Raw genomic sequence first — 16,045 nt, 5'->3', positions numbered from 1 at the left:
TGATCCATACCTATATCCTCTGGCTGCTTTTGACAGAGCCTTTCAAATGCAACATATTTGACTCATTGGATTTTCAAATATAATAAAGAATTATATTTTGCAGTGAATTAAACTTAATATCCAGAGAGACCATGAAAGAAGACTGCCTAGAATCAAGGTCATTGTCTCATTAAAATCCACATGACAGCCTCTTCTCTTTTCTAGGCTTTTTCTAACCATATGCCCTCCTTTCACTATCCTGTCTCCATTGTCACACCACCTGCCACCCTAATTACCTATCTGTCAAAAGTGTATTGTTAGTCTCACTTACGGCTGTCACCCATTCAGTGACTTCTGCACAGAAGAACAAACTTAGCATCCTGTAGTTTCTCCCAGAAGAGAAGAAATTCAGTGATGACTATTCTTAGCAATAACAATAATCTAGGCATAATATATAGCACTGAAAAGGGTTAACGTGGATTTCCACTATTCTTAACTGGAAAACATTTGAAGCCCACTTAATTCCTTAAATAGAACAATATGCTTGTATCAAGCCAAGTCAGAGAGCTCAGATGCCAATGGCTGGTCAAGAGGGCAGAACACAGAGGATGTCTAGGGCATGAAGCGCATTTGGAATGCTATGACAATGCTGGACCCATTAATTACATGGTTGCCCTGACCCACAGGGTGACAATCAGTAAGAGAGCCCTGACATGAGGCATGGCCTCAGGAGGCAGTGATGCCAAGGTGGGGCATCATTTGACTCCTGTTGTTGAAAATGGGCCTCGGGCCTGACTGGTGTGTGTTGATGACAGTGGAACAGACAAGGCACAGTTTAAGCCTCTTTACCTAAAATTTGTCTAAAAGTTAAAATTGATTTTTAAAGGGCATTCTAGTCTAAAGGAGCTGTAGACAACAGTGGAAATGAGCATTCAGGGGGTAGCATTTACTGCCTTCAAGGCTGAGTGCAAGCCATGGCAAAGAACTATTATTGGAAGCTGACCTCACAGACTGCACAAGCTGTCTGATGGACTTTGGAAGAGTTCTCCTGAGCTGGCTTCTCCACAAATGACATGGGCATGTATGCTTAGATCTCCTTGACTCCAAAGGTTATATTAGGTTCGGAATTCCCAAAGCCAAGATAATCCCCATGCTCTGGAACAGGCCACAGGCACTCTAACACATCTGGGAGTACCAAGGGCCCCTAATGGCAAACTGAGCTACAGGACAGACTCGGCAGAAGGATCACACAGTGATTGGCTGGCTTCATGTGAGGGAAAGGTCTTTTTGTTTGTTGGTTTTGAGACAGGGTCTCACACTATGTAGTCCTGGTTGGTGTGGAAATGGCCATGTACACTAGGCTGGCCTTGAAATCACAGAGATCTGCCTGCTTCCTCCTGCCTTTGCATCCCAAGTGTTCCTACCATGCCTGGCAAGGAGGTCATTTCTGAAGGATGAACTTTTGAGTGACAACACATGGCTGCAGATATGGCCCAATGTATAAAAGTATTGATGCACAATCATAAAAACCCAGCTAACAGTTTTCAGCACCCACATAAGGCCTGTGCATGTAGTGTCTATAATCCCATCACTGGGAGGCCTGACAAGGCACATCCCTGGTGCAAAGTAGCCACTCATTCTGTCTAATCGGGGAGCTCCAGACTCAGTAGGAAACCTTGTCTCAAAAGGAAAGAAAAGGTAAGGTGGAGAGAAATAGACACTCTACACTGACCTCTGGCTTCTGCAAGTACATACCCATGTGCATGCCCATACAGCATGTGTGCACACAACAGACACACACTATAGCATGGAAAGTGTACAGAAGATTTAGAATCATACCCTTCAGAATTAGCTATGAAGCACAGAGGGATTTGCAAGGAAGCTTCCGGAATACAGATCCCAAGAGTTTTTATAAAGCAGGATTGATTTCTTATGGCTGGAGTGCTTAGATGCATCCTTGCATGTTTCCTACAGCCCTGTGTTTGGCATCAGAATGCTAGAGGTTAGAGCTATGTGTTCCCACAAGTACAGAGGACCCAGAAAATGTCTGGAGCAAGAAAAAACTCAACAAAGGTCTATGGACTTGGTAAATAGCACATGTACAAATGAAACACAAAGGTCTATTCTTAGCCTGACTTGGGATGCTGCCATAACTTCTAGTTTTGCTCTTCAAGAACAAAGGGACACACAGGTAGGTCACTGTGGGAGAACAAAGGAAGTATGATCCCATGCCAGCTCTGAAAAGCTCAGGCATGTAACCTGCATTCTTCTGGTGCAGAAAGCAGCCAGCATCTGCAGAATGCTTTCCTGTCTTTGTGAGGAAAAGCCAATATTCGTTTCAGCCTCCCTTGGGTGACTCAAAGTCACAATCTGCAAAATTTGAACATTCATCTAGATATCTCTTGGGCATCTCAGAGACTAACAGTACCTCTCTTACTCCAGAAGCAGAGGCTGGGCCATGCTTATATGGAACACTGAGTTATTTTTCTATGGCTGTGACAGAACCCCACTACCAGGACCACTTCAAAAAAGAAAGAGTTAACTGGGGTTGACAGTTGCAGAGGGTTAGAGTCCCTGATCATCAGTGTGGGGAGCATGACAGTAAAGCAGGCAGACATGTTGCTGGAGAAAACCTTAATTCCTTATCAGCAGGAGGAGTGGGGGGAGGGGGAGAGAGGGGGAGAGAGAAACAAAGCGAGAGAGAACATGCAAGTGTGAGAGACCACACCTTCTCTGACAAGGCCACACCTACTGATCCTTCCCAAAATAATCCAACCAACTGGGACCTAGCATTAAAATATATGAGCCTATGGTGGCCATTCTCAATCCAACTACCACACACACTAAAGCACAAGGTCAAAGTCATAGAACAGTGAAACTGAAACCCACTGTCAGGGGAAAAGCCAGGTACGGTAGGGCTGAGCCTGGCTCAGTGCTTTGTGTAGAGTTGTGTTCTAGTTGTTTTTGTATTTGTTGAACAGATGAATAAAAGATTTGGTAATCAGCCAATCTGATAAGGAGTAAATAGACAAGGCATCAAATCTAAGTCTGGACACTAGTCAGAAGATAATAACATGGTTGGAGCATTAGCAACCCTAGAAAATGGAAACGGAGGGGTGAGGATGAGTCTGGGCATATTGGATGTGGCATACAGGTAGACTCTCTCTCAAGACATAGGTGCTAGGAAATAAAATGAATAGGACTTAGTGCTCCATAAGATGGACCCCAGATCTGGCACTGTTAGGGGGCCAAGATTCTGTGGCTGGTATGTCACATGCCATGGGTGGGGGTACCTACTACTATTATACTGATAAATTAGCATAGTATTGGATTCCTAATGGCTTATTGTTATACTTGTAGATCAATACACCTCTCAACTTTCATCAGAGAAGTATCTTCTTGAAGTAGATGATTATCAACACAGGGACACACAACCGGACAACATGGGGATGATGAGAGACTACAGAAAGCTAGCCCTACAGGGGATGTCTATGTTAAACTCCTCTCTCCCAAGGCTCACGGATCCTCAAGGAAGAGGAGAGCAGAAAGACTTTAAAAGTCAGAGGACATGGACAATTGCAACAAAACCATGTTTTCCGGACATGACATGACAGTTGCCCTTATGAATTCATTGCATTTGGGACAGCGTGCAACCCAAGCCAGACAAAACCCTAGCACATGGAGGGGGACGTGACACACTGGTAGTTGCTGGGAGAGGGAGAGTCAGTTTTTGTTAAAGATGGGGGCCCCTGGTAGGTAGGTCACACTCTAAGGCAGCAGTTCTCAACCTGTGGGTCCAGATACCTTTGGCAAACTTCTGTTGACAAAAAAATACTTGCATTACATAAGTCATAACAGCAGCAAAGTTACCATTATGAAGTAACAATGAAAATAATTTTAGGGCTGGGGCCACCACGATGTGAAGAATTGTATTTAAGGGTTGAAGCATGAGGAAGGTTAAGGACCACTGCTGTAGGGGGTGGACCCACACCCGAGAGTTATCTGCAGCAGAAACTGGACTCAATGGGACCCAAAAATGAGGACAGGAGGTTGGGTTGGCAGGGAGCAAGAGAGTGAATCTGGAAGGAGTTGGGTGGGGGAGTGAATATGATCAAAATACCTTATACATAATTCCCCAGGAATTAATAAAACACTATTTTTAAAAGCTTGCCAGGGCTGGAGACAAAAATGTGAACTTAGCTTCAGGTGATAGTTAAAATTGTGAGAACAGAGCCAATGATGCCAGGAGATAGGAAAGAGCAGGGAAAGGGGTAAGAGAGAGAATTCTAGGACACACCTACACTTGAGAGCACTAAACTCAGTAAAGCTGGGAGGGCATGGGAAACAGGGGTGGGGTTCTACTGCAAGCCCAGTGACCTTGGCAACGGCATCACCATCAGCTCAGAGGACACTTAGATGCCATCTGTCTTCAGCCACAGTTGCTATATGCAGTGCTGTCTTAGGAAGGCTGGGACCTGATGGCTGGAAGGATTCAGGCGTTATGCTGGCCTGTCCCTGTCACCTGGCAGAATGTACCCAGGCAGTTTCCTGGTCAGCCCAGGGTTCCATGGAGATACAAAGGACCCCTTTAAGTGAAAGACCCCGCCCACTTAACGGTCTTTTCTGCCTGCTCCTCTCTTTCCTGCTGTTCCCCTGGGGCAGACCGGACTTTTCCTGTCTCCCTCTTCTCTCCTGTCCTCTCTGTGTGTCTCTCTGTCTCTGTGTCTCTTTACCTCTTTCTCTTCCCTTCTATCTCTGTTCCCAGTTGGCCAACACCTACCCCTCCCTTCGCTCCCTTTCCCAATAAACTCCATGTGGGTTTGATGAGTTTTGTGGTTGATGTTTCGTCGCCGGAAGCAGCAAAACAACAACAGTGGCAATCCCATTCTTCGTTCTTCGCTGCCTAGAACCCTGCTCACAGCTCAGTGGAGGCACCAGAGTGGGGGGAACCTCACTGTCTGGAGTCAACTGGAGAAGATGGCTGGCACTGGCTCCCTCAGCAATGTGTGTAGCACACCTTTCGCCTGCAGGAAGCGGGCAACATCTTATGTCTGAAACTTCTTTTGAGAGTTTTTTTTTTTTTAATTTAGTTTTTGTTTTTAATACATCCTGACTGCAGTTTCTCCTCCCTCCGCTCCTCCTACCACCCCAATCCCCTCTCCCACAGATCTACTTTCCTTCCATTTCCTTTCAGGGACATCCGCTGGACACAGTAAGACAAGACACAGTAAGACGAAGCATAAACCCTCTTATCAATCAAGGCTGGGCCAGGCAACCCAGAGGGAGGAAAAGCATCCTAAGAGCAGATGAAAGAGTCAGAGACACCCTTATTCCCCACTGTTAGGAGTCCCACAAAAACACCAAGCTGACAACCATAAAGGTCCTTTAAGGTCTTATCGAGAAAGGAAGCTCCTCTTGGGATCTTGTGGTGGGGCATCACTGAAGAGCTGCATCAAGGGACTCATCAAATTAGAGGGCACTCCATGTCCTGATTTATCTTCCCATGCTCTACATTCAACTATGAAATCATTTCAAAGATGGGGAAAAAAAAACAACCAAAAAACCACTACAGATTGATGCACAAGAAATATGACTAGAGCTTGTGCTGCCCTCTGCTGGTCATCATTACACATAGCAGAAATGTTCGTGTTTCCAAAAGAAAATGAGTATTACATTTTGTGACTAGGGTTTATAGTGCTGGAAGTTGCTACACATGCCACCGGAGGAGAAAAGCAATAATAAATCTCACCCAGATACGAACTCTGTGAGCTACAAGAGCAACATGACTGTGAGGTATTCTTACTGATCCAATAGTGGTACAAATGTCATGGGAATAACAAACCATTTTTAAAAAATGGATTTAGGGTTCACTTTATACGATGGAACCTACATCTGACACTGTCAATAGAGGCCAAGAACCTAAGACTAGATATATCATGAGCCCTAGGTGAAAACCTACTACTATTCTGCTAAATTAACATAACAATGAAACAATTTCTAAATATTGTTGTACCCATAGATCACTGGATTGTTCAACTGCCTCAGGTTCTTATAGTTACGATAATCCGGAGACTACAACTGGACAATGTTCAGGGAGTGAGAAACTTTGGAGCTCTCAGCCCTAAATGGACAGTCCTTATCAAATTCCTCCCTTCAAGGTTCAGAGATCTCTGTGGGACAGGAAGGAAGACTGTAAGGGCCAGAGCACAGGTGTGTGTGGGGGACTCCAAGGAAACAGTGTCTTTAGACACAGCAAGGTTGATGCACATATGAAGTTCAAAGAAATTGCAGCAGCACACACAAGACCTGCACAGAGAAGAGGAGGTAGGCACAAAGTCCTGCTCCAAACCAGGAAGGTGTTGATTACTGACAGCTGCTGCTAGAGAAAATGTTAGTTTTCCTCAATGAAGTGTCACTGGGTATGCCAACCATAGTCCAGGGCAGGCCCCATGCCCAGGAGTACTGGCCAGCACAAAAGGACTCCTCTCTCCCTCTCTCCTCCCCTCCCTCCCTCTCTCCCTCTCTCCCCCCTCTCTCCTTCCCTCCCTCTCTATTTCCCTCTCTCTCTCCCCCCTCTCTCTCCCCCTTCTCTCTGTAGGTGTTAAGAATCTTGGAGGAGTCTGGGGAGGTCAAAGAATACAATCAAAGTACATTGTATGAAAAGTTAAAAAGTTAAAAAAAAAACCCAAACCCAAGACTTAAGGGGAGAAACTAAAAATAGGAAAATGCTTTCTTTTCAATAATTTAGTTTCTGGTTAACACTGCATGAAAATGGACCGGCAGGTGATGTTTACAAGGGTTCACTCTCTGACCCTGATCCATAAAGACATGGTTAATTATCTTTGTTTGAAACAAGCAAGTCTTAAGACAGTCACAGTAAGGCAGAGGCTTGGCTGTAGAGATGGAGCAAAGCCACCCACAGTTTACTACAGACAGCACAGAATTCCTGGCCCTCCCTGTAAAACTTGGTGCCTTGCAGCCATCATAGTTTTGTATCTGTAGTGAGATTTTTTTCCTCTTTTTCTCATTTTTTTGAGACAATATCTTCCTATACATCCCAGGTTGGTTTTGAACTTAAGATTTTCCCACCTCAGGCTCCCTGGTACTGGAATTGCAGGCATACACTACAGCACCTTTACATATTATTTTATATGAGTGTTGGGGGTGTGTAATGTGTACCGTGTGCATGTAGGAGCTCAGGGGTGCTGGGAATTGAACCTGGGTCTCCTGAAAAGGCAGCATGTTCTCTCAATTGCACAGCCACCTTCCAGCCTGGATTTTTGTATTTATTAATATCACCAAAGGCCAGTGTGATGGGGTGATGTCCTTCTGTGTATATGTTTCTCTTACTGGTTGATGAATAAAACACTGTTTGGCCAATGAGGCAGGAAGATAGACAGGGCTAGGAAATGAGAAGGATGCTGGGGAGAGAGGCAGAGAGGAGCTGCAGAGAGTTGCCATGTAGCCGAGGAAGGAGTAACAGATCCGGGCATTCTCCCCTAAGCCAAGACTACATAGAAATACATAGATTTATAGAAATGGGTTAATAATTAAGACAGAGCTAGCCAATAAGAAGCCCTAGGTATCAGCCAACAGTTTAATAACTAATATAGCATTTGAGTGCTTATTTGGGGCTGAAGCAGTGATGGGACCTGGTGGGAAAAGAAAAACTCCACCGACACCAGTGCAGAAATAGCTCAAGAGGTTCTGTCTCCTGTCACTTTGGAGAAGGTTCTGGTGTCAAGAAGTCCATGCTTCATGTATGAAGGGACAGTAACAATCCTTCTCTTCCATTCTATGACTGCTGGTGCACGTGTCCAGGGCACAGAACTCTTCCTGTTTACTGTGTGTGTGTGTGTGTGTGTGTGTGTGTGTGTGTGTGTGTGTGTGTGTGTAGGCCAATGTTAATCCTCAGGTGCTGTACACTGTCCATTTAAGATTTCTCAAGACAAGGTCTTTCACTAGAACCTGAGACTTGCTGGTTAGGCTGGCTGGCCAGCCAGTGAGCCCCGGGGATCTTCCCATCTCCACACATCACAGGGTTTACAGGCATGTTTCTGGTTAACACTGCATGAAAATGGAATAACCATGCCTAGCTTCTCACACAGCTTCCAGAGATTGAATTGGTATCCTTGGGCTTTACAAGAACTCTACTGGCAGAGCCATCTCTCCAGCCCCTGTGGTGTATTCTTAGTGCCCCCTCTGGCACATCTATCCCAGGAGCAGCTATCAGGAAGCTGGGCTGTATTCACATTCCAAGGCGAGGAGCAGTCTGAGGCAGTGAGAGTCAAGCTGGCATGTTCTCTGAGCTCTGCCAGCGTCCTTCAGCTTCTCAGGAGTCAAAATAGCTAAGCTGACAGTTTCAGCAAATCGATGAATGAATGAGCGGTGAGGGAATGAGTGGAAACAAGGAAGTCATTTGATTGGACGGTGAGCATTCTGCCCCTCAGAGATAATGCCTTCTCTTTTACAGATTTCGAGACGCATTAGGACCAATGCTAAAATCAGTGGAGGCAAGGGATCCTTATTCATGCCCAGGCCTTATAGAGAACTACAACAGCAGGCGTTCCCTCCTCTGAGTTTTGAGAGAAGGGCTCAGTGGCTCACTTGACAGGTAAAGATACCGATGACAGTTTGGAATCCATCTCTGACAGTTGGGGATTTAAACCTGTACTTCATGCAGAGGCGGTTGTTGGTACATACAGACACACCTATGGCTGTCTCAGCAGGGGCTGCAGCTGACCTGGCCATACACAAGGCCCGTGGCTCCTACCCACTCACACACTGTCTGCACACCGGGCCTTGGATTTGGGAAACGTGGCACTTTGATGAAAGATTCGTGAATAAATTGGGTGATATTGTTCAGTCTCACAGAGGAAGGCAGTTCTAACACCTCCTCCCACATTGATGGAACTTGGGACATTTGGATTCGTGAGACAAGCCAGTCACACAGGATTGTGCTGAGAGAGGGTCCATCCTTAGGGTTGTCACACTGAGAAGGAGAAGGAGTGGTACCTGCCTTCAGTTTCTGCTCTGACTCCTCTCTGTGAGGGACAGTGACATGGAAGTATAACCCAAACAGATACTTTCCTCTCCAAGTGCTTGTCATGATAATAGAAACCTCGCTAGGACTCTGTAGCAAACAGACCTAGCTAGACTAGGTGGCGAGTAAGTCCCAAAGACATGCCCACCTATGCCTCTCCAGAGCTGGAGTTACTTGTGCTGCTATACCTGGCTCTTTTTGTGGGTGCCGGGGACCCACAATCAGGCCCTCATGCTTACGTGGAAAACACAGCTGAACCGCCCTCATAGCCTGGCTACATGTTTCTAAGTTTTATGCCAAGAATAGGGGCTACAAAGATGGGTTAGACATGATTCCTACATTTTGACACTGTCTTAACATCTCCTTGAAAACATTGTAAATCTGAATGTGCTGTTTTATATTTTCTTTTCTCCAGAATTCCCTCTCTCCTGATAAGCCTTGGTATCTGGCCACAGAAAGTTCAAATTGGTAATTATTATTCGGCAGTACTAACAGTAGCGATAATAAGTATCGAGGTTTGACATGGTGCAGATTCCAACTTCCGGAGCCTTCACTAGGCCTGCTGCTGCTGTTGCAGAGGGCACAGGTTCCGGCTGACACGCCTTGCACAGCAGGGGTGGTTCTGTTGCTCCTCAGTGTAGGGTAGGCTGGGGAGAGGGGTGGGCAGGAGCATGTGGGGGAGAAGGAAGGAGGGAGGGAGTGCATTTAATGTGGTGCCCAACAGTGCAATCAATAGGTGCTGTCCACTGACTATCAATTAAGGCGCAATTATGGCCTCTGCACTCGGATTTTGATAAGCCGGGGACTGTGCCTGGAAAGCTGCCAGATAAACAATGGCTCCAGGCAACTGCATCCCATGTAATGATGCAGGGCTCTTGTGGAGTGAGGTGTAAATGAGGACTTTGCTTTGCATGTGGAGACAACACAACCAGAAAAAACACCAAGAAGGACAAGTAGGAGGGAGACAAGAGGAAAGCACATCCTCCATGAGGCTCTGGAAGAGGCTGGAAAAGCACTTGGTTAACCGTACACCAACTTACTGTGGGGTAGGGGTGGGAGCAGAACACTGTGTACTTCCGAATGATGCCATTCAGCTTGAGCGGGGGCAGCCAGGACACGAAGACCATGGAGGCTGAGGCTGCGGCTGCCTTGACGCCAGCAGGAGGACCTGGAACTAGAAAAGTCCAGGGTTAGTCACAGGGTGAAATGGAGCCTCCAATGGCTGCCCAGGGGTAGCTCCTCCCCAGGGACTGTCTGATGGCCCAGACCCTCTCCCTCCTCAGCTCTTTGAGGACCAGTGTCAAAGGTCCCAGGGTGTTCCCACATCGACACTGATGATTCCAGATATCACTGTATTTGGAAACAGGATCTTTAAAACGGCAAGGCCCTGTTGAATGCTCAGTGATGGGAAATTGGAAAAGACAGGATGAAAAGAATATAAGAGCTGACAGATGGGCTGGGATCCTTTAAAAGAGGGGTTGGGGTCCGACACTGGATATCAGAGTTCTGTGAAGTCAGAATCTTCCTGTCCTCAACTGCCTGAACTGCATTGCTGTGAGGGGTGTGGAGAGAGGGTGGGGATGAGAGGGGGTGAGGGGTGAGGGTTAAGGGGTGAGGGCAAGGGTGAGAGCAGGGGTGGGGGGTGGAGATGAGGGTGAGGGGTATGACAGGATGCAAAGAACACACAAGGCTGTTGTGCTATTGGCTTATACCTACTACACAGGGTACATCCCTATTTTCTGAGGTACTAGAACTCTAGGAAGGACTGATGTACTCACAGGGCACAAAACCTCCAGTACCTATTGAAGGGCTGCATGGCTGGTGATCGTGTGAACACACATGGATATGCTCGCACACACATACACACATGCACTCACACACACATGCATGCACACACACACACACACCTGCAACACATGCATACACACACACACACACACACACACACACACACACACACACACCATCATCTTTGGGTTCACTAAGATACAGTCACACATAGCCATATTCTCTGTGTGGTTTGAATGAGAAATTCCTCTAAAGGCTCCTTGTTTGAACACTTGGTTCTCAGTAGCTGTTTAGGAAGTTATGGGATGTTTAGGAGGGGCAGGCTTCCTGGAGGAGAAAGTGCATCACTGAAGGGGGGTAGCATGTTGAGAGTTTGCAACCTTACTCACTTTCTGTTCTCGCTCTTTGCTTCTTGTGTGAGGAAGCCGTGCGACCAGCCAGCTTCCTTCCTGAAGTTGCTTTTGTCGGTGGGTTTTCTCACAACAACAGAAAAGCAACTAATATGCTCTCAACACTTCTCAGGCTATACAAAGCTCAGGAAACAGTGGCCAAGGGGTCTGCAGATTGCAATGTGCATTTCTTTTACCCTCATTCAGCTTTACCTTTAGATAACTCACTAGGGAGAAGCTGCTGTGATGCTACAGGGTGGATGCAGAGATCACACTTTCCACCTACCGTTGGCCTCAGAGACTCACATGCATTAATGACACGCTCGGTAAATATTTAAATGTAAACAGAGCTGGTTCTGTGTATACATACACTATGTGTGCTTTTCATAAAGGGATGGAGGTTGAGTTTAGTGCACGCCTTGGAGTGGAAATAGCTACTGAAAATTAATAGATCGTGCTTTGTTTGTGCTCTTTCCTTGCATGGCTATGCTTAGGTTATAGTTTGGGCAAATAAAATGATATTAAGATTCGATCAGTGTTTTAGAATTCAGAATTCATTGGGCTCAAGAGAATAAAGCTGCGTAGCAAATCAGCTCATATGCTCTCCTGACAATGACAAATCTGTGTGTTTTTATTGAGCTAAGGGTTCTGAGAAATCTAAAAACTCAACAATTCTCAAGGTAATGGCCATGGACACAGCACTACAGCTTATGGATCTGAGACTTCTATGCTTGGGCCTTTGGATCTGACCACAGGCCTGAGAACATGTCTATGAGCCCAAGAATCTTTACGGACAGAGAACTGGCAGGAGAGTTTTCCTCACTGTATAAATACCTGCTTATATTAGTCATCCAATGGCAAGCACCTGCTATGCTGGTTAGTGTTTTGTCAACTTGCCTCCATCAGATTGTCTGTAGGAAACTCCCTCCATCAGATTGTCTGTAGAGCATTTTTTTTTTTTTTATCAATGATTGATGTAGGACATTCAGCCTACTGTAAACAGTGCCATCCTGGGAAGGTAGGCCTAGCTGAGCAAGCCAGGAGGAGCAAGCAGCACTCTCCATGGCTTTGGCATCAGCTCCTGCCTCCAGGCTCCTGCTTTCAGTTCCTGCCCTGACTTTCCCTCACTGATGGGATGTGATGTGGACACTGAGATAAACCCTTTCCCCGCCCTTGTTAGTGTTTTGGTCACAGCAACAGAAAGCAAACTAAGACACTTGTCATTTCTAAATTATGAAATCTCTTTCTATCCAGTCTCTGCTCCATTTCACTTCAAAAATGCCAGCTTATCCTAAATAAATACTGACATTCAGTTCTGAGTTCCCTTTGTCCACAGCACTGGGGGTGAGGGGGATTCCCTACCTCCTCCATGGGATCTGTAGAGTCACCTACAAGTCAATCACATCGACATACACTGCCTGAACCAGATATAAATGCAGATTAGACGTTAGGCCTCAGGGTCAAGTACTGAGGTAGCAAACTACAGTTTCTAAGACTGGATGATTAATTAAAAATTGATCCCAAATTTCCAGTCGATGGCTGGGGAGGCCTTCCCTTTTTATTGGATTTCCATACATTCTCCTGAAAAATGCTCATGTCTAATTTCATGTTACAGATCAATTTCCTTCTTAAATAAATAATAGAGATATTTGTATCATCATCAGTGATGGAAAGGACGATTTCACCATGCTCTGAGGGAGGGTAGTGCAAAGAATGACATAAGTTGTGAGGGGCAGCAGCCTTCTGCATGTCAGCTTGAGGCTTGGCTACTTCACTTCCCTTTTCATACAAGCATCAGTATGGTCTGAGGGATGCAGCAACTTGGTCCCCTGTTGTTCTAAGAAAGTAAATTGCTCTAAGTCTTGTGGGCAGCTGGGCAACAACACCAGCATCCACACAGCCCTCTGCCACATTTTACAATTAAACAACAGCTCTTCTCATTCAGGACTTAGCTTTGTGGATAGCTCACGACAAGAAGGGTGGCTTCCAAAAGGCACTGCATTGTGACTTTAGATTTCCTGGAATGATCCGACGTCACTGGGTAGAACTCAGCAATGGCTGCATATTCTTGGGAAGAATGGCCCTCGTGTTCTATAAAAACTAAAGGGAAGTGAGGACTGACATGTGTGTAGAAGATGCCTCAATGTGAGGAGGCCTGGAGAGTTGGTAGAACACCATGAGGGGGTTGGTGGATGAGATTGTAGGAGAGAGAGCAGTGCCTGGCTCCCTGAGGGGAGAGCGGAGTGGAGGCAGGTGACGGTACTTTCTGGATGTCTGGTCATCATGGGCATGAAGGATAGGAGGTGGGAAGGAGAAGGAGGTCCCCTCCTTGCATCCAAACCTGGGTTTCAAGCTTTGCTTCTAGGACATATGGGGGCTGGAATGGAAAAATAGCATGCTTGGGGTCCATGCAGGTGGGGGCAGAGACATCAAACCTCCCAGTACCAGCTGGTGATGTAATGGGCCACAGCGAGGGCTCTCCTCCCTAACCTGCCCCACTCTCTGGGGTGGAAGATGGCTAAGTTCAGATCGTGTCTACACAGCACTTGGGTGCTGCCAGGTCCTGGGTCAGCCTGGGTCTGGCATGACCCTATGTGGGGTGCTTCTGGAAGGCTTCTTGGTCATCCATTGACACTGCTTGCTTCTTCCTTTATCCAACACTGCCTTTCTCACCACTGCTCTGCTGTGCAAGAAAGCCTAAACGGCTCCTCAAACAGCTCTGACAAGGACACAAGGAGTTTCCCTCAAAATAAAGAAAACTGCAGGATGGCCTATGTGGAGCAGCTGGTCTAGAGCCAGAGGGGAGTTAAGACCTACTTAGTCAGCATGAATCCTCATACGAATTCATAAAAAAAAAAAAAAGCCACAAAGCCTTGAAGTCCAGAGCCTTTCCAAAGGGATCCAATTTATGTGGAGCGAGACTTGGGCCAGTCTGTAATTTTTAAGCCAAAGAGCTGACCCTGGTAGTAACTAGAGTTATCTGAACAAGGCACAAAACACGAAGCAAGCATGGGAGCCCTGGGATAAAAGGTGGTTGTGATTGAAACAGACAAACAAGACTGATAAAACAAAGAAACATAGAGGAAGAGGAGAAGAAAGGGGGAAATAGGAAGGGACAGAGGTAGAAAAGGGGGTGGGATGAGGGAGGAAAGGCTGGGAAGTATTTACGGGAAGCAGGATCAATCAATGGTTACATCAAGCAAGGTAGTTAGTTGGAGGTGGAGGGCCTGACTCATGCCGGGCTATGCAGAAAGGCAGTGAAGACAAATAAATGAGCTCAAGAGTAGACTGTTGGGCAAAGGCCCAGGGCAAGCCCTCTGATTTGCCTTCAGCCATGACTTCTGCACAGGCATGAGACCAGTGTGTCCCGGGTTGTTTAGGATCTGAGCTTCCCACTCAGTGGCCACACTATGTCTCACCATCCTCTTTGGTGCGAGTGAAGATCTGCTCACTTCGGACGCCATCCCCTGCACGGGTGAAGGCCAGCACCTGGATACTGTAGTTGGTGTATTTCTCTAGTCCATCCAACTCCAAGGAAGGCTGCGTGGTGGTGACGTTCCTAATCTCGCCCAGCTCTGGAGAACAAAAACCAAAAGACAGGACCTCATTACCAAGCCTGTCGCACTCCCTGGCTGACCTTCTACCTGTTACACAAAGAACAGGAAGGAGCTGGGCAGAAGTGTCACAAGACACCACCGCCATATACTGTTTGCAAGAAAAATAACCACCTATAATAAAATAATCAAAATGTCTGAAAAGACAACTAAACAAAAACAGAAAACAGATCTGGAAAAACAGCAATTCACTCGGTAAATCAAATTCCAGCATCATGGTGCCACTCTTGGAAGGCCTCATGTCAGCAAACAGTGCTGTGTGCCTCTCACCAGCGAGCTGTCTCCAAATACTTCACCGAGAACCTTCTACTATTCACAGAGAAACTTCTACTAGGTGAGGATTCCATATATCTATGTGTGTGTGCAAGCACGCATGTGTGCATGCGTGTGTTGGTCAATCTTTTGCCAGCTTGACACAGCTAGCATCATCTGGGATGCTAGTTGAGAGAATACCTTCATCAGATTAGTCTATGGGCATGTTTGTGGGACATTGCTTTATGAATGATCGATGTGGGAGGGACAGAGCCACTGTGGGTGGTGCCATACGAGGCAAATGGCCCTGTGTATCTAAGGAAACAGGCTGAACAAAGTCATGAAGAACAAGCCAGTAGTAGGCAGTGTTCCTGCCTTGAGGCTCTGACCTGACTTCCCTTCATGGTGGGCTTACAAGCTGTAAGCAGAACTCAACCTTGTCCTCCCCAAGTTGCTGTTCATTGGTGTGTTTTAACCCAACAATAAAAATCAGACTGAGAAACATATTTTGCATGTGTATAGGTGCACACATGTATGGGTACACATGCACATGTATGTTTTGATGTTGTGAATCATCATTGCTCATGCCTCCATCTTACTCATTGAGGCAGGATTGCTCAATCAAACCCAGAACTCACTGATTGATATGCCTGGCCTTGCTTGCCAGGTTGCCTAGGAGATCTCTGTTTCTGCCTTCTAAGAGTAAAATTACAGGTAGGTCATTATGCCATGTGGCATTACATTGGTTATGGGGATCTGAATTCTGGTCCTCACACTTATGTGGTGGGTGCTTCAACAACCGAACCATCTCACAAGTTCATCATTTATATATATATTTTAAGTTCTACTGTAGCATATTCAGATTTTAGAAATGCAAGCTAATCTCAAATATCTGAGCTAAGATGCACACCGCAGGAAAATTCCGTCTCTACCCTACATCACTGACTGCAGTCACCTAGGTATCCATAAGATCCCCAGCA

General features: G+C 46.2%; 1 protein-coding gene across 1 annotated transcript in view; it reads right to left on the bottom strand.

Annotated features, from left to right (window-relative positions):
- The window catches only part of Dscam (DS cell adhesion molecule), a 504,817-nt gene that overhangs the window by 71,776 nt on the left and 416,996 nt on the right, over positions 1 to 16,045 (bottom strand). The window contains exons 19-20 of the mRNA XM_035443441.1: positions 14,619 to 14,774; positions 10,063 to 10,196 (exon numbers count right to left, since the gene is read on the bottom strand). Of these exons, the coding sequence (XP_035299332.1) occupies positions 10,063 to 10,196; positions 14,619 to 14,774 (290 nt within the window). The remainder of the gene's footprint in view (positions 1 to 10,062; positions 10,197 to 14,618; positions 14,775 to 16,045) is intronic.

This window comes from Cricetulus griseus, chromosome 4 (genome assembly GCF_003668045.3).
Source record: "Cricetulus griseus strain 17A/GY chromosome 4, alternate assembly CriGri-PICRH-1.0, whole genome shotgun sequence".
Classification (NCBI taxonomy): domain Eukaryota; kingdom Metazoa; phylum Chordata; class Mammalia; order Rodentia; family Cricetidae; genus Cricetulus; species Cricetulus griseus.
The sequence above is the reverse complement of the archived record's forward strand: the minus strand, read 5'-3'. Positions and strand labels throughout refer to the sequence as shown.